This window comes from Carcharodon carcharias, chromosome 8 (assembly GCF_017639515.1).
Source record: "Carcharodon carcharias isolate sCarCar2 chromosome 8, sCarCar2.pri, whole genome shotgun sequence".
Classification (NCBI taxonomy): domain Eukaryota; kingdom Metazoa; phylum Chordata; class Chondrichthyes; order Lamniformes; family Lamnidae; genus Carcharodon; species Carcharodon carcharias.
Genome location: NC_054474.1, coordinates 158268400 through 158286102, shown reverse-complemented (window position 1 = coordinate 158286102; position 17703 = coordinate 158268400). Strand labels below are relative to the sequence as shown.

General features: G+C 52.3%; 1 protein-coding gene across 1 annotated transcript in view; it reads left to right on the top strand.

Moving 5' to 3' along the window:
• LOC121281526 (hemicentin-1-like) overlaps nucleotides 1-17703 on the top strand; it is a 566775-nt gene that overhangs the window by 98929 nt on the left and 450143 nt on the right. The window contains exons 11-12 of the mRNA XM_041194473.1: nucleotides 2770-3042; nucleotides 3988-4129. Of these exons, the coding sequence (XP_041050407.1) occupies nucleotides 2770-3042; nucleotides 3988-4129 (415 nt within the window). The remainder of the gene's footprint in view (nucleotides 1-2769; nucleotides 3043-3987; nucleotides 4130-17703) is intronic.

The following is a 17703-nucleotide window of genomic DNA, read 5'->3' as shown; positions in this document are numbered from 1 at the left end:
CAATTGAAAATTTCGACTCACGGGATGGGTTTTCTGCACACACACCCCCCCCCCCCACCCCCCACATCGGTGGGCATCGTTGTGGGAAGGATAGGAAAATTTGGAGAGCTGTTCAAAGTCAATGGCTCCCCAAATTTTGCTGCCCCACCTGTAATGATGCTCATCGACAGTGGGGCTTTTTGCACAAATATTCCAGTTTATCTACGTTCCCAGCACAAACACAGGGACAGCACGAGATGCAGATATGACTGGTAACTTTTTTTTCTATATAAGAGGCGGAGGAGGTGAGAGTGCTGCTTTTATGTTGCTGAAAAGAGAGACATGCTGCTGAAGCTTTTCACCTTGCACTCATCAGGACAAGAGCACGAATACCAAATTTCAGATAATCACAACAATTTATACCACAGGAGAAAAGGGTTGGCAAGTCGACTCTGATTGGCCGAGGCATTGCCACGGAGACAGCAACGCGGAACTCAACCGCTTTCCACTCTCAACTGAGCCAGTCACAGGCACAATGGGCCGAATGGCCCCCTCCTGTACTGTATCATTTTGCCAGTTGGAGCTGAGAGTCAGCTTACAGACAAGGGGTCTCCTTCTCTCTTAGATTTTCCTCCCCTCCCTTTCAGAAATCGCCTTGCCTCGGCTCCATGGGAAAAACACTCCCCCCCCCCCCCCACCCACCACCCCCCTCGTTGGGGGAGTAAGTCCGGGAATGGGCGCGCGCAGGCCCGCCTCCGATTGGCACCCCTGATCGGGGGCGGGCCGCCATTTTATGTGACATCCACCAGGAAGCGCCATACGCTCCCTGTGCAGGCGGGGAGGGGATTTCCTCTCAGCCTGGAGTGCGCTCTTTCGCGCAGAAGAGTGCGCAGATCTCCCTGAGGCCAACTGCTGAAAGATTAGATAAAAATTTAAATACCCCCAGGAAACCTCATCCCGCCCGTGAACGAAGTTTCATGCTTTTTCCAAAGGCAGCCAGGGCTCCTGGCCTGCCCGCTAACCTTAAGGTTGGACGGGCAGGTCCATCAATGACCTTCATTAGTTTTTCAATGGCCCCAATAGGCCGTTGACAGGCCGGTGGGCGCACAGCTGATTCGGCTGAGAATGGAAATGATGTGGGGTGATGTCGGGAGTTCCACCCAACGTCATCCCGCATCATATTACGTGTTGCTGAGTGGGTCCCACCCCTTCTCGCCGACCGGAAAACCCTGCCCCATCTCTCCTCAAGATGGTGGGCAGTAATTCACCGCCTAGCCGGGCACTAACCAGCGGCACTGTATACTGGGCCTTTGATGCCCTCAACCACAGGCACATTCTGAACGCCGACCCCTAAAGTGAAACTGTGCCAGCTAATCTGGTGCTTGTACAAGTCGCGTCCCAGTTCTCTGCCCCTCTGATTTCCTCCGTCTTTCCTGAATCACTGACTGGTGCGTGTGTGTATATTCTCGGATGTCCACCTTTCTCCCCTGTGTGAGTCCCGGCAGTGAGCTGTCAGTCAGCTGTTATGACCATGAAAGGGTAACCCAGCCAGCTGTTTTCCCACAGGGTGCTCACCGGGCAGTGTCGAAGGACGGTAACAGCCCCAACCTCGGGGTATTTGAATTCAGGAGCAGGAGGCGGCCGTTCAGCCCCTCAGACCTGTCCTTCCATCCAGTGAGATTATGGCTGTCCTGTGACCTAGCTCCATATACCTGCCCTTGCCCCCAAATCACTTCATACCTCTGGATAACAAAAATCTATGAATCTCAGTTTTAAATTTATGGATTAATCTCGAATTAATTGTCATTTGTGGGAGGGGGGCATCCAAACTTCTACCAGTATTTGTGTGCAGAAGTGTTTTCTGGTTTCACTCCTGGAAGGTCTGGCTTTAATTTTTGAACCACACCCTCCTCGTCCTAGACATCTCACCCAGCAGAAATAGTCTCTCTTCACCTGACCTGTTCCCCTTAATATTTTGAGAACTTTGATCAAATTATCTCTTAGCCTTGTAAATTCCGGGGAAGACAACCCTAGTCTGTGTAACCTCTCCGAGTAGTTTAACCCTGGAATCCAGGTATCATTCTGGTAAATCTACACTGCAGCCCCTCCAAGGTCAGTCTCTCTCTCTTAAGATTTAGTACCCAGAACTGTTCACAGTAACTCCAAGAGAGGTCCAACCAGGCTTTGGTATAGCTGTAGCAAGACTTCTTCCCCTTGTACTTTTGATCTCAAGATATAAAGGCCAGCATCTATTAGTCTTTTGTGGATGTTCCTGACATTTTAGTGATTTATGTAAATTGACCCTGAAGTTCCTTTTCGCCTCTACTATTTCTAGCTTGGAATAAATTCCGTGAACTCGGCATTGGATGTCAAAGACGATGAATTTGATGCTTTTTAAAACGCTATGATTGTGGCTCAAATGACCCTGTGGAATTATTTCATTAAATAAGTCATGACACATTGACTTAATTTGAATTATTGGTGATATGCGTTTTTCTGCGCATTTCAAAATGGCGACCACCTCCACCAACGCCGAGCGCTTCACATTTTATACCTGGCGCCTAAGCTGACCCCTCTTTTTGGAAGGCTTTTTCGAAGCTTCAAAGGTTGACTTGCGCGCCGTGACCTGTAGTAACCTATGTTATCGAGACTCTGTGACTCCCTGGACAAACTCTCACTGAAACTCCTGAAGCGCTGTCTGAGAGATGTGTGACGAATGGGAGGTGCAGGAGAGGCTAATCCTCATCTCACGGCACCAGAAATCTTCATTTGTTTGCTTTCCCTCCTCAGAACCACCTCCTATTGTGGAAACTCCTCAAAACGTCACAGCATTCCCAGGAGATCAGGTGGTCCTGACGTGCCGAGTCCTTGGAAGCGTCCGCTATAACATTACCTGGATGCGGGATGGGACTGAGCTGCAGGTTGACAATGAGCATGTCACCCTTTTGAGCAATTCATCCCTGGCCTTTTGGAATGTGCAGTCGGAGAACGCGGGACGCTATGAATGTATGGCAGTCAATATGCAGGGTTCAAGCCAAGCCTCGGTGTGGCTGTTTGTACCTGGTAAGAGTGGATCTCACAGTAGTCTCTGTACCTTCAGTGGTGAGAAATGGCTGCCTCAGTAGCATTGAGGGAAGAGGAGAGATGAAGAACTCGGGTGATTCCGGGCGTGGGGAGCTTTAACTTCCTCCGAAAGATTTAAGGAAGTTTGGCTTGATTTCTTTGGGAATAGAGGAGACTTTGAGGAGGCTGGTTTACTGTTTCAGGTTTAATGTTGGTAGAATAATGCAAGTGAATTGCGTAGCGTAACAAGGATTAAAGATAAGGAAATAAGAAGTAGGAAGGGACAGTGGGTGGAACGTTGGTTTTAAATACAAAAGAATAATCTTGTGCACTAAGTTACCAGAGAAGACAATGAACAATGGTTTCAGAATGTGATGGGCGTGCTGACAGGTTGTTTGGTGAGGTTGAAACATCAGGTTTGCTAGTCCCTAATGACCCTCCTCCTCCTGTTAACGGGGGAGTGTTTCCTTTTGCATCTTGTATTTTGATATCATTTATTGTACAGTTAAGCAGCCATTCACCTCACCCTCGTCGTAAATCCCCCGGAAGGTGATGGGAGGTGCTGGAGAGGTTTCATTGGCTGTTTTTTGGAGGAGGGTGGAGCATTTCACGTTGGACCTGTGATAATGAGATGCGAGAATTAACCAAAGACGTAACAAACGGAAAACATAAAAAAACCCAATCCTGCGAATGCTGGAAATCTGAAATAAAAGCGTGAAAATGCTGGAAATGCTCAGCAGGTCGGACAGCGCCCGGGTGGCGAGAGGAACAGAGTTAACGTCTCTGACCTGGCAGGTCATTGACCTGAAATGTTAACTCCCTTTCTCTCGCCGCATAGAAGTTGTCCGACCTGCTGGGCATTTCCAGCATTTTTGGTGCTTTTATTTTTGCATAATAAGTGGAGACGGTCATCCTTCTGGAACCTTTTCGTCTGTTTGTTTGCAGAGGCCCCACATGTCTCCATCAGTCCCAGCTCGCAGGACTTTTTGAGAGGGGCGGAGGTCCGAATCAGCTGCTCTGCCACCGGTTACCCTGATCCCAGAGTCATCTGGATCCACGAGGACACACTTGTGACGAGCAGTGACAGGTGAGCGGCCTGGAATTTAGTCACCTTTCATTGGAGTGCTGCCCTGCTGTAAGTGGAGGGAGGGTTGGATGATGCCTCACAGGGGAGTACACTGACAGGCTAAGCTCAACATGTTGGACTGACCGACTTCCCTCCGAGGGTAACAGCACCATTCAATGTGCTGGACCTCAACGGGGAAGATCCAGGACTCATTGCCCGGACTGTGCATTCACTAATAGAGTGGCGAACAGCGGGAGAAAAACATTTGATGTAACTGGGTGGGAAAATTCATTTCCTTTCCAGATCTCCATCCAGCACCACTTATAACGTAGAATATTTTAAAATTTAAGCTGTGTTCAATTTTATTTTATTTGTTTCGGAACTGTATTGGTTTCCCCCAGCAGAGATGTCAATCACCAGGCGGCACGGATTTAAGGTGCACAATGTTTGGCTTGGCGAATGGGGGGCGCGGGACCCGCTCGCCGAGGCTTAAGATGACGCGGGGTGAGGTGGGGCGTACGTCCCAACATCACCACGCTTCATTCAGGTTTCCAGTCCGCGGGGCGTGCACCAGAATCGGCTGCGCGCCCTCCGAACTGTCAAAGGCCTGTTAAGGCCAGTTAACTATCAATTGAAACCATTGACTGAGCTTCCTGTCCAACCTCAAGGCTGGCGGGCCTTTGCATTTATCATGAAACCTCCTCTGCGGGCGGGGTGAGGTGTCATGAAGGATTTTTTAAAGTATTGTAGAAATTTTTAATAAAATTAATAGACACGTCCCAGCTCATGTGACAGCTTCACATGAGGGGACGTGTCTTAAAAATTTTACTTTTCCCCCTTAATTAAATTTTTTCGAACTTGAACTAACGTCCCCGAGCCGGCTCTGAGCCTCGGGGACATTCCTGCGCTCCTTCGCTGAAAGGTGGGATTAAAATGGGCAGCTAGATTTTTTTTTTTCGGCTAGCACAGATACAATGGGCTGAATGGCCTCTTTTTGTGCTGTAACATTACTATGGTTCTGTAGTTGGCCAGCTGTTTGACCTCACCTGGACTGGTCTAGTTGTAACTGTCTGGAATACGACTCTTCACTCTTCATTCTATCCGTGACAAAGATTCCTTTAAAGTTGTTTTTTTCAGCTTTCAGATGCCGTCTAACCATAGTCTAACTTAATTGATTTTGGTTAAGATCAAACGCTGGACAAAATGCCATAAATTTGCAGTATGAAGTCCCAGGTCGACCTACACCATCCCAGCCTTTAACTCTACCCCAGCGAACTGTCCCTCGCTGCTTACATTGGGACTCGTGTCCACAGATGTTTCGGCCAAACCCTCTGAACTGTTACAGCAGAAGGTTGGATTAATCGGACTTTCGAGTGTCAAGCTGCATGGGCCTGGTCCTGGTAGATAGGGACAAACTGTTCCTGTTCCTGAACGAAGGGTTTGGTCAAATAAAGCAAAAGAGACGTGAGGATAAACTTTTTCACACAGCGAGCGGTTAAGGTCTGGAATGCACTGCCTGAGAGTGTGGCGGAGGCAGGTTCCATTGAAGAATTCAAAACAGATTTGGACTGTTATCTGAAACAGACGAACATGCTGGGTTAGAGGGAAGAACGTGCTGGGTTAGAGGGAAGAACGTGCTGCGTCAGAGGGAAGAATGTGCTGGGTTAGAGGGAAGAACGTGCTGGGATAGAGGGAAGAACGTGCTGGGTTTGAGGGAAGGACGTGCTGGGTCAGAGGGAGGAACGTGCTGGGTCAGAGAGAAGAATGTGCTGGATTACGGGGAAGAACGTGCTGGGTCAGAAGGAAGAACGTGCTGGGTCAGGGGGAAGAACGTGCTGGGTTAGAGGGATGAACGTGCTGGGTCAGAGGGATGAACGTGCTGGGTCAGAGGGAAGAACGTGCTGGGTTAGAGGAAAGAACGTGCTGAGTCAGAGGAAAGAACATGCTGGGTTAGAGGGAAGAACGCACTGGGTCAGAGGGAAGGACTTGCTGGGTTAGAGGGAAGAACGTGCTGGGTTAGAGGGAAGAACGTGCTGGGTCAGAGGGAAGAACGTGCTAGGTTAGAGGGAAGAACGTGCTAGGTTAGAGGGAAGAACGTGCTAGGTTAGAGGGAAGAACGTACTGGGTCAGAGGGAAAGACTTGCTGGGTTTGAGGGAAAGACGTGCTGGGTCAGAGGGAAGAACGTGCTGGGTCAGAGGGAAGAACGTGCTGGGTCAGAGGGAAGGACGTGCTGGGTTATGGGGAAGAACGTGCTGGGTTAGAGGGAAGAACGTGCTGGGTTAGAGGGAAGAACGTGCTGGGTTAGAGGGAAGAACGTGCTGGGTTAGAGGGAAGAATGTGCTGGGTTAGAGGGAAGAACGGGCTGGGTTAGAGGGAAGAACGTGCTGGGTAAGAGGGAAGAACGTGTTGGGTTAGAGGGAGGAACGTGTTGGGTTAGAGGGAAAAATGTGCTGGGTTAGAGGGAAGAATGTGCTGGGTTAGGGGGAAGAACGTGCTGGGTTAGAGGGAAGAACATGCTGGGTTAGAGGGAGGAACATGCTGGGTTAGAGGGAAAAATGTGCTGGGTTAGAGGGAAGAATGTGCTGGGTTAGGGGGAAGAATGTGCTGGGTTAGGGGGAAGAATGTGCTGAGTCAGAGGGAAGAACGTGCTGGGTTAGAGGAAAGAACGTGCTGGGTCAGAGGGAAGAACGTGCTGGGTTACAGGGAAGAATGTGCTGGGTAAGGGGGAAGAATGTGCTGAGTCAGAGGGAAGAACGTGCTGGGTTAGAGGAAAGAACGTGCTGGATCAGAGGGAAGAACGTGCTGGGTTAGAGGAAAGAACGTGCTGGGTCAGAGGGAAAAACGTGCTGGGTCAGAGGGAAGAACATGCTGGGTCAGAGGGAAGAACGTGCTGGGTTACGGGGAAGAACGTGCTGGGTTAGAGGGAAGAACGTGCTGGGTTATAGGGAATAAAGTGCTGGGTCAGAGGGAAGAACGTGGTGGGTTAGAGGGAAGAACGTGCTGGGTTAGGGGTAAGAAGGTGCTGGGCTAGAGGGAAGAATGTGCTGGGTCAGAGGGAATAATGTGCTGGCTCAGAGGGAAGAACATGATTGGTTAGAGGGAAGAACATGATTGGTTAGAGGGAAGAACGTGCTGGGTTAGAGGGAAAAATGTGCTGGGTCAGAGGGAAAAATGTGCTGGGTCAGAGGGAAGAACGTGCTGGGTTAGAGGGAGGAACGTGCTGGGTTAGAGGGAAGAATGTGCTGGGTTAGAGTGAAGAATGTGCTGGGTTAGGGGGAAGAATGTGCTGGGTTAGGGGGAAGAATGTGCTGGGTTAGAGGGAAGAACGTGCTGGGTTAGAGGGAGGAACGTGCTGGGTTAGAGGGAAAAATGTGCTGGGTTAGAGGGAAAAATGTGCTGGGTTAGAGGGAAGAATGTGCTGGGTTAGAGGGAAGAATGTGCTGGGTTAGGGTGAAGAACGTGCTGGGTTACAGGGAAGAATGTGCTGGGTTAGGGGGAAGAACAGGCTGGCTTAGGGGGAAGAATGTGCTGGGTCGGGGGAAGAACGTGCTGGGTTGGGGGGAAGAAAGTGCTGGGTTAGGGGGAAGAACGTGCTGGGTCAGGGGGAAGAACGTGCTGGGTCAGGGGGAAGAACGTGCTGGGTTGGGGGGAAGAAAGTGCTGGGTTAGACGAAAGAATGTGCTGGATTAGAGGGAAGAACTTGCTGGGTTAGAGGGAAGAACGGGCTGGGTGACGTGGAAGAACTTGCTGGGTTGGGGGAAGAAAGTGCTTGGGCAGAGGGAAGAACTTGCTGGGTCAGAGGGAAGAAAGTGCTGGGTTAGAGGGAAGAACGTGCTGGGTTAGGGGTAAGAACGTGCTGGGTTAGGGGTAAGAACGTGTTGGGTCAGAGGGAAGAACGTGCTGGGTCAGAGGGAACAACGTGCAGGGTTAGTGGGAAAAACGTGCTGGGTTAGAGGGAAGGACATGCTGGGTTAGGGGGAAGAATGTGCGTGGTCAGGGGGAAGAACGTGCTGGGTTAGGGGTAAGAATGTGCTGGGTTAGGGGGAAGAACGTGCTGGGTTAGAGGAAGGATGTGTTGGGTTAGAGGGAAGAACGTGCTGGGTTAGAGGGAAGAACGTGCTGGGATAGAGGGAAGAACGTGCTGGGTTTGAGGGAAGGACGTGCTGGGTCAGAGGGAGGAACGTGCTGGGTCAGAGAGAAGAATGTGCTGGATTACGGGGAAGAACGTGCTGGGTCAGAAGGAAGAACGTGCTGGGTCAGGGGGAAGAACGTGCTGGGTTAGAATGAAGAACGTGCTGGGTTAGAATGAAGAACGTGCTGAGTCAGAGGGAAGAATATGCTGGGTCAGAGGGAGGAACGTGCTGGGTTAGAGTGAAGAACGTGCTGAGTCTGAGGGAAGAATGTGCTGAGTCAGAGGGAAGAACGTGCTGGGTTAGAGGGAAGAACGTGCTGGGTTAGAGGGAAGAACGTGCTGGGTCAGAGGGAAGAACGTGCTGGGTTAGAGGAAAGAACGTGCTGAGTCAGAGGAAAGAACATGCTGGGTTAGAGGGAAGAACGCACTGGGTCAGAGGGAAGGACTTGCTGGGTTAGAGGGAAGAACGTGCTGGGTTAGAGGGAAGAACGTGCTGGGTCAGAGGGAAGAACGTGCTAGGTTAGAGGGAAGAACGTGCTAGGTTAGAGGGAAGAACGTGCTAGGTTAGAGGGAAGAACGTACTGGGTCAGAGGGAAAGACTTGCTGGGTTTGAGGGAAGGACGTGCTGGGTCAGAGGGAAGAACGTGCTGGGTCAGAGGGAAGAACGTGCTGGGTCAGAGGGAAGGACGTGCTGGGTTATGGGGAAGAACGTGCTGGGTTAGAGGGAAGAACGTGCTGGGTTAGAGGGAAGAACGTGCTGGGTTAGAGGGAAGAACGTGCTGGGTTAGAGGGAAGAATGTGCTGGGTTAGAGGGAAGAACGGGCTGGGTTAGAGGGAAGAACGTGCTGGGTAAGAGGGAAGAACGTGTTGGGTTAGAGGGAGGAACGTGTTGGGTTAGAGGGAAAAATGTGCTGGGTTAGAGGGAAGAATGTGCTGGGTTAGGGGGAAGAACGTGCTGGGTTAGAGGGAAGAACATGCTGGGTTAGAGGGAGGAACATGCTGGGTTAGAGGGAAAAATGTGCTGGGTTAGAGGGAAGAATGTGCTGGGTTAGAGGGAAGAATGTGCTGGGTTAGAGGGAAGAATGTGCTGTGCCAGAGGGAAGAACGTGCTGGGTTAGTGGGAAGAACGTGCTGGGTCAGAGGGAAGAACGTGCTGGGTTACAGGGAAGAATGTGCTGGGTAAGGGGGAAGAATGTGCTGAGTCAGAGGGAAGAACGTGCTGGGTTAGAGGAAAGAACGTGCTGGATCAGAGGGAAGAACGTGCTGGGTTAGAGGAAAGAACGTGCTGGGTCAGAGGGAAAAATGTGCTGGGTCAGAGGGAAGAACATGCTGGGTCAGAGGGAAGAACGTGCTGGGTTACGGGGAAGAACGTGCTGGGTTAGAGGGAAGAACGTGCTGGGTCAGAGGGAAGAACGTGCTGGGTCAGAGGGAAGGACTTGCTGGGTTAGAGGGAAGAACGTGCTGGGTTAGAGGGAAGAACGTGCTGGGTCAGAGGGAAGGACTTGCTGGGTTTGAGGGAACAACGTGCTGGGTTAGAGGGAACAACGCGCTGGGTCAGAGGGAAGAACGTGCTGGGTTATAGGGAATAAAGTGCTGGGTCAGAGGGAAGAACATGCTGGGTCAGAGGGAAGAACGTGCTGGGTTAGAGGGAAGAACGTGCTGGGTTATAGGGAATAAAGTGCTGGGTCAGAGGGAAGAACGTGGTGGGTTAGAGGGAAGAACGTGCTGGGTTAGGGGTAAGAAGGTGCTGGGCTAGAGGGAAGAATGTGCTGGGTCAGAGGGAATAATGTGCTGGCTCAGAGGGAAGAACATGATTGGTTAGAGGGAAGAACATGATTGGTTAGAGGGAAGAACGTGCTGGGTTAGAGGGAAAAATGTGCTGGGTCAGAGGGAAAAATGTGCTGGGTCAGAGGGAAGAACGTGCTGGGTTAGAGGGAGGAACGTGCTGGGTTAGAGGGAAAAATGTGCTGGGTTAGAGGGAAGAATGTGCTGGGTTAGGGGGAAGAATGTGCTGGGTTAGGGGGAAGAATGTGCTGGGTTAGAGGGAAGAACGTGCTGGGTTAGAGGGAGGAACGTGCTGGGTTAGAGGGAAAAATGTGCTGGGTTAGAGGGAAAAATGTGCTGGGTTAGAGGGAAGAATGTGCTGGGTTAGAGGGAAGAATGTGCTGGGTTAGAGGGAAGAATGTGCTGGGTTAGGGTGAAGAACGTGCTGGGTTACAGGGAAGAATGTGCTGGGTTAGGGGGAAGAACAGGCTGGCTTAGGGGGAAGAATGTGCTGGGTCAGGGGGAAGAACGTGCTGGGTTGGGGGGAAGAAAGTGCTGGGTTAGGGGGAAGAACGTGCTGGGTCAGGGGGAAGAACGTGCTGGGTCAGGGGGAAGAACGTGCTGGGTTGGGGGGAAGAAAGTGCTGGGTTAGACGAAAGAATGTGCTGGATTAGAGGGAAGAACTTGCTGGGTTAGAGGGAAGAACGGGCTGGGTGACGTGGAAGAACTTGCTGGGTTGGGGGAAGAAAGTGCTTGGGCAGAGGGAAGAACTTGCTGGGTCAGAGGGAAGAAAGTGCTGGGTTAGAGGGAAGAACGTGCTGGGTTAGGGGTAAGAACGTGCTGGGTTAGGGGTAAGAACGTGCTGGGTTAGGGGTAAGAACGTGTTGGGTCAGAGGGAAGAACGTGCTGGGTCAGAGGGAACAACGTGCAGGGTTAGTGGGAAAAACGTGCTGGGTTAGAGGGAAGGACATGCTGGGTTAGGGGGAAGAATGTGCGTGGTCAGGGGGAAGAACGTGCTGGGTTAGGGGTAAGAATGTGCTGGGTTAGGGGGAAGAACGTGCTGGGTTAGAGGAAGGATGTGTTGGGTTAGAGGGAAGGATGTGCTGGGTTAGAGGGAAGAACGTGCTGGGTTAGAGGGAAGAACGTGCTGGGTTAGAGGGAAGAACGTGCTGAGTTAGAGGGAAGAACGTGCTGGGTTAGAGGGAAGAACGTGCTGAGTTAGAGGGAAGAACGTGCAGGGTTAGAGGCAAGAACGTGCTGTGTTAGAGGGAAGAACGTGCTGGGTTAGAGGGAAGAACGTGCTGGGTCAGAGGGATGAATGTGCTGAGTTAGAGGGAAGAACGTGCTGGGTTAGAGGCAAGAACGTGCTGGGTTAGAGGCAAGAACGTGCTGTGTTAGAGGGAAGAACGTGCTGGGTTAGAGGGAAGAATTAACTAGGTTAGAGGGAAGAATGTGCTGGGTTGGGGGAAGAATGTGCTGGGTTAGGGGGAAGAACGTGCTGGGTTAGGGGGAAGAACGTGCTGTGTTGGGGGAAGAATGTGCTGGGTTAGTGGCAAGAACGTGCTGGGTTATCTGGAAGAACGTGCTGTGTCAGAGGGCAGAACGTGCTGGGTTAGAGGAAGAATGTGCTGGGTTAGAGGAAGAACGTGCTGGGTTAGAGGAAGAACGTGCTGGGTTGGAAGGAAGAACGTGCTGGGTTAGAGGGATGAACGTGCTGGGTCAGAGGGAAGAATGTGCTGGGTTAGAGGGAAGAACGTACTGGGTTAGGGGGAAGAACATGCTGGGTCAGAGGGAAGAACGTGCTGGTTTAGGGGGAAGAACATGCTGGGTTAGAGGGAAGAACGTGCTGGGTTATGGAGAAGAACATGCTGGGTCAGAGGGAAGAACGTGCTGGGTTACGGGGAAGAACGTGCTAGTTTAGAGGAAAGAACGTGGCTGGGTTAGGGGGAAGAACATGCAGGGTTAGAGGGAAGAACGTGCAGCGTTAGAGGGAAGAACGTGCTGGGTAAGAAGGAAGAACGTGCTGGGTTAGTGGGAATAATCTGCTGGGTTAGAAGGAAGGACGGGCTGGTTCTGAGGGAAGATGGTGCTGGGTCAGAGGGAAGAATGAGCTGGGTTAGAGGGAAGAACGTGCTGGGCCAGAGGGAAGAACGTGCTGGGCCAGAGGGAAGAACGTGCTGGGCCAGAGGGAAGAACGTGCTGGGCCAGAGGGAAGAACGTGCTGGGCCAGAGGGAAGAACGTGCTGTGTCAGAGGGTAGAACGTGCTGTGTCAGAGGGTAGAACGTGCTGTGTTAGAGGGAAGAACGTGCTGGGTTAGAGGGAAGAACGTGCTTGGTTAGAGGGAAGAACGTGCTGGGTTATAGGGAATAAAGTGCTGGGTCAGAGGGAAAAACATGCTGGGTCAGAGGGAAGAACGTGCTTGGTTAGAGGGAAGAACGTGCTGGGTTAGAGGGAAGAACGCGCTGGGTTACGGGGAAGAACGCGCTGGGTTACGGGGAAGAACTTGCTGGGTTAGGGGGAAGAATGTGCTGGGTTAGGGGGAAGAACGTGCTGGGTTAGGGGGAAGAACGTGCTGGGTTAGGGGGAAGAATGTACTGGGTTATGGGGAAGAACGTGCTGGGTCAGAGGAAAGAACGTGCTGGGTTGGGGGGAAGAAGGTGCTGGGTTAGATGGAAGAATGTGCTGGATTAGAGGGAAGATCTTGGTGGGTTAGAGGGAAGAACGTGCTGGGTTATGGGGAAGAAATTGCTGGGTAAGGGGGAAGAACGTGCAGGGTCAGAGGGAAGAACGTGCTGGGTTAGAGGAAGAACGTGCTGGGTTAGAGGGAAGAACGTGCTGGGTTAAAGGGAAGAACGTGCTGGGTTAGAGGGAAGGACGTGCTGGGTTAGGGGTAAGAACGTGCTGGGTTAAAGGGAAGAACGAGCTGGGTTAGAGGAAGAACGTGCTGGGTTATAGGGAAGAACGTGCTGGGTTAGGGGTAAGAACGTGCTGGGTTAAAGGGAAGAACGTGCTGGGTTAGAGGGAAGGACGTGCTGGGTTAGAGGGCAGAACGTGCTGGGTTAGAGGGAAGAAAGGCTGGGTTAGAGGGAAGAACGTGCTCGGTCAGAGGGAAGAACGTGCTGGGTCAGAGGGAAGAACGTGCTGGGTCAGAGGGAAGAACGTGCTGGGTCAGAGGGAAGAACGTGCTGGGTCAGAGGGAAGAACGTGCTGGGTCAGAGGGAAGAACGTGCTGGGTCAGAGGGAAGAACGTGCTGGGTCAGAGGGAAGAACGTGCTAGGTCAGCGGGAAGAACGTGCTGGGTCAGAGGGAAGAACGTGCTGGGTCAGAGGGAAAAATTGCTGGGTCAGCGGGAAGAACGTGCTGGGTCAGAGGGAAGAACATGATTGGTTAGAGGGAAGAATGTGCTGGGTTACGGGGAAGAACATGCTGAGTTAAAGGGAAGAATGTGCTGTGTTAGAGGGAAGAATGTGCTGTGTTAGAGGGAAGAACGTGCTGTGTTAGAGGGAAGAACATGCTGGGTTAGAGGGAAGAATTAACCAGTTTAGCGGGAAGAATGTGCTGGGTTGGGTGAAGAACGTGCTGGGTTATGGGGAAGAACATGCTGGGTTAGGGGGAAGAACGTGCTGGGTTAGTGGGAAGAATGTGCTGGGTTAGTGGGAAGAACGTGGTGGGTTATGGGGAAGAACGTGCTGGGTCAGAGGGAGGAACGTGCTGGGTCAGAGGGAAGAACGTGATGGGTTAGAGGAAGAACGTGCTGGGTTGGAAGGAAGTACGTGCTGGGTCAGAGGGAAGAACGTGCTGGGTCAGAGGGAAGAACGTGCTGGTTCAGAGGGAACAATGTGCAGGGTTAGTTGGAAGAACGTGCTGGGTTATAGGGAAGAACGTGTTGGGTTAGAGGAAGAACGTGCTGGGTTGGAAGGAAGAACGTGCTGGGTTAGAGGGAAGAACATGCTGGGTCAGAGGGAAGGACCTGCTGGGTCAGAGGGAACAACGTGCAGGGTTAGTGGGAAGAACGTGCTGGGTCAGAGGGAAGAACATGCTGGGTTAGAGGGAAGAACGTGTTGGGTTAGAGGGAAGAACGTGCTGGGTCAGAGGGAAGAACGTGCTGGGTCAGAGGGAAGAACGTGCTGGGTCAGAGGGAAGAACGTGCTGGGTCAGAGGGAAGGACTTGCTGGGTTTGAGGGAAGGACGTGCTGGGTCAGAGGAAAGAACGTGCTGGGTCAGAGAGAAGGACGTGCTGGGTTACGGGGAAGAACGTGCTGGGTTAGAGGGAAGAACGTGCTGGGTTAGAGGGAAGAACGTGCTGGGTTAGAGGGAAGAACGTGCTGGGTTAGAGGGAAGAACGTGCTGGGTAAGAGGGAACAACGTGCTGGGTTAGAGGGAACAACGCGCTGGGTCAGAGGGAAGAACGTGCTGGGTTATAGGGAATAAAGTGCTGGGTCAGAGGGAAGAACATGCTGTGTCAGAGGGAAAAACGTGCTGGGTTAGAGGGAAGAATGTGCTGGGTTAGGGGGAAGAACGTGCTGGGTTACAGGGAAGAACGTGCTGGGTTAGGGGCAAGAACAGGCTGGGTTAGGGGGAAGAACGTGCTGGGTTACGGGGCAGAACGTGCTGGGTTGGGGGGAAGGCAGTGCTGGGTTAGACGAAAGAATGTGCTGGATTAGAGGGAAGAACTTGCTGGGTTAGAGGGAAGAACGGGCTGGGTGACGTGGAAGAACTTGCTGGGTTGGGGGAAGAAAGTGCTTGGGCAGAGGGAAGAACGTGCTGGGTCAGAGGGAAGAAAGTGCTGGGTTAGAGGGAAGAACATGCTGGGTTAGGGGGAAGAATGTGCTGGGTTAGTGGGAAGAACGTGCTGGGTTATCTGGAAGAACGTGCTGTGTCAGAGGGCAGAACGTGCTGGGTTAGAGGAAGAAAATGCTGAGTTGGAAGGAAGAACGTGCTGGGTTAGAGGGATGAACGTGCTGGGTCAGAGGGAAGAACGTGCTGGGTTAGAGGGAAGAACGTACTGGGTTAGGGGGAAGAACGTGCTGGGTCAGAGGGAAGAACGTGCTGGGTTAGGGGAAGAACATGCTGGGTCAGAGGAAAGAACGTGCTGGGTTACGGGGAAGAACGTGCTAGTTTAGAGGAAAGAACGTGGCTGGGTTAGGGTAAGAACGTGCTGGGTTAAAGGGAAGAACGTGCTGGGTTAGAGGGAAGGACGTGCTGGGTTAGAGGCAGAACAGTGCTGGGTTAGAGGGAAGAACGGCTGGGTTAGAGGGAAGAACGTGCTCGGTCAGAGGGTAGAACGTGCTGAGTCAGAGGGAAGAACGTGCTGGGTCAGAGGGAAGAACGTGCTGGGTTAGAGGGATGAACGTGCTGGGTCAGAGGGAAGAACGTGCTGGGTCAGAGGGAAGAACGTGCTGGGTGAGAGGGAAGAACGTGCTGGGTCAGAGGGAAGAACGTGCTGGGTCAGAGGGAAGAACGTGCTGGGTGAGAGGGAAGAACGTGCTGGGTCAGAGGGAAGAACGTGCTGGGTCAGAGGGAAAAATTGCTGGGTCAGCGGGAAGAACGTGCTGGGTCAGAGGGAAGAACATGATTGGTTAGAGGGAAGAATGTGCTGGGTTACGGGGAAGAACATGCTGAGTTAGAGGGAAGAACGTGCTGTGTTAGAGGGAAGAACGTGCTGTGTTAGAGGGAAGAACATGCTGGGTTAGAGGGAAGAATTAACCAGTTTAGAGGGAAGAATGTGCTGGGTTGGGTGAAGAACGTGTTGGGTTATGGGGAAGAACATGCTGGGTTAGGGGGAAGAACGTGCTGGGTTAGTGGGAAGAATGTGCTGGGTTAGTGGGAAGAACGTGGTGGGTTATGGGGAAGAACGTGCTGTGTCAGAGGGAGGAACGTGCTGTGTCAGAGGGAAGAACGTGCTGGGTTAGAGGAAGAACGTGCTGGGTTGGAAGGAAGTACGTGCTGGGTCAGAGGGAAGAACGTGCTGGGTCAGAGGGAAGAACGTGCTGGTTCAGAGGGAACAATGTGCAGGGTTAGTTGGAAGAACGTGCTGGGTTATAGGGAAGAACGTGCTGGGTTAGAGGAAGAACGTGCTGGGTTGGAAGGAAGAACGTGCTGGGTTAGAGGGAAGAACATGCTGGGTCAGAGGGAAGGACGTGCTGGGTCAGAGGGAAGGACTTGCTGGGTTAGAGGGAAGAACGTGTTGGGTTAGAGGGAAGAACGTGCTGGGTCAGAGGGAAGAACGTGCTGGGTCAGAGGGAAGGACTTGCTGGGTTTGAGGGAAGGACGTGCTGGGTCAGAGGGAAGAACGTGCTGGGTCAGAGAGAAGGACGTGCTGGGTTACGGGGTAGAACGTGCTGGGTTAGAGGGAAGAACGTGCTGGGTTAGAGGGAAGAACGTGCTGGGTTAGAGGGAAGAACGTGCTGGGTTAGAGGGAAGAACGTGCTGGGTAAGAGGGAAGAACGTGCTGGGTTAGAGGGAACAACGCGCTGGGTCAGAGGGAAGAACGTGCTGGGTTATAGGAAATAAAGTGCTGGGTCAGAGGGAAGAACATGCAGTGTCAGAGGGAAAAACGTGCTGGGTTAGAGGGAAGAATGTGCTGGGTTATAGGGAATAAAGTGCTGGGTCAGAGGGAAGAACGTGGTGGGTTAGAGGGAAGAACGTGCTGGGTTAGGGGTAAAAAGGTGCTGGGCTAGAGGGAAGAACGTGCTGGGTCAGAGGGAAGAACGTGCTGGGTCAGAGGGATTAACGTGCTGGCTCAGAGGGAAGAACATGATTGGTTAGAGGGAAGAACATGATTGGTTAGAGGGAAGAACATGCTGGGTTAGAGGGAAAAATGTGCTGGGTTAGAGGGAAGAATGTGCTGGGTTAGGGGAAAGAACGTGCTGGGTTAGAGGGAGGAACGTGCTGGGTTAGAGGGAAAAATGTGCTGGGTTAGAGGGAAGAATGTGCTGGGTTAGAGGGAAGAATGTGCTGGGTTAGGGGGAAGAACGTGCTGGGTTACAGGGAAGAACGTGCTGGGTTAGGGGCAAGAACGGCTGGGTTAGGGGGAAGAACGTGCTGGGTTAGGGGGCAGAACGTGCTGGGTTGGGGGAAGACAGTGCTGGTTAGACGAAAGAATGGTGCTGGAGTAGAGGGAAGAACTTGCTGGGTTAGAGGGAAGAACGGGCTGGGTAACGTGGAGAACCTTGCTGGGTTGGGGGAAGAAAGTGCTTGGGCAGAGGGAAGAACGTGCTGGGTCAGAGGGAAGAAAGTGCTGGGTTAGAGGGAAGAACATGCTGGGTTAGGGGGAAGAATGTGCTGGGTTAGTGGGAAGAACGTGCTGGGTTATCTGGAAGAACGTGCTGTGTCAGAGGGCAGAACGTGCTGGGTTAGAGGAAGAACGTGCTGGGTTAGAGGAAGAACGTGCTGGGTTGGAAGGAAGAACGTGCTGGGTTAGAGGGATGAACGTGCTGGGTCAGAGGGAAGAATGTGCTGGGTTAGAGGGAAGAACGTACTGGGTTAGGGGGAAGAACGTGCTGGGTCAGAGGGAAGAACGTGCTGGTTTAGGGGGAAGAACATGCTGGGTTAGAGGGAAGAACGTGCTGGGTTATGGAGAAGAACATGCTGGGTCAGAGGGAAGAACGTGCTGGGTTACGGGGAAGAACGTGCTAGTTTAGAGGAAAGAACATGGCTGGGTTAGGGGTAAGAACGTGCTGGGTTAAAGGGAAGAA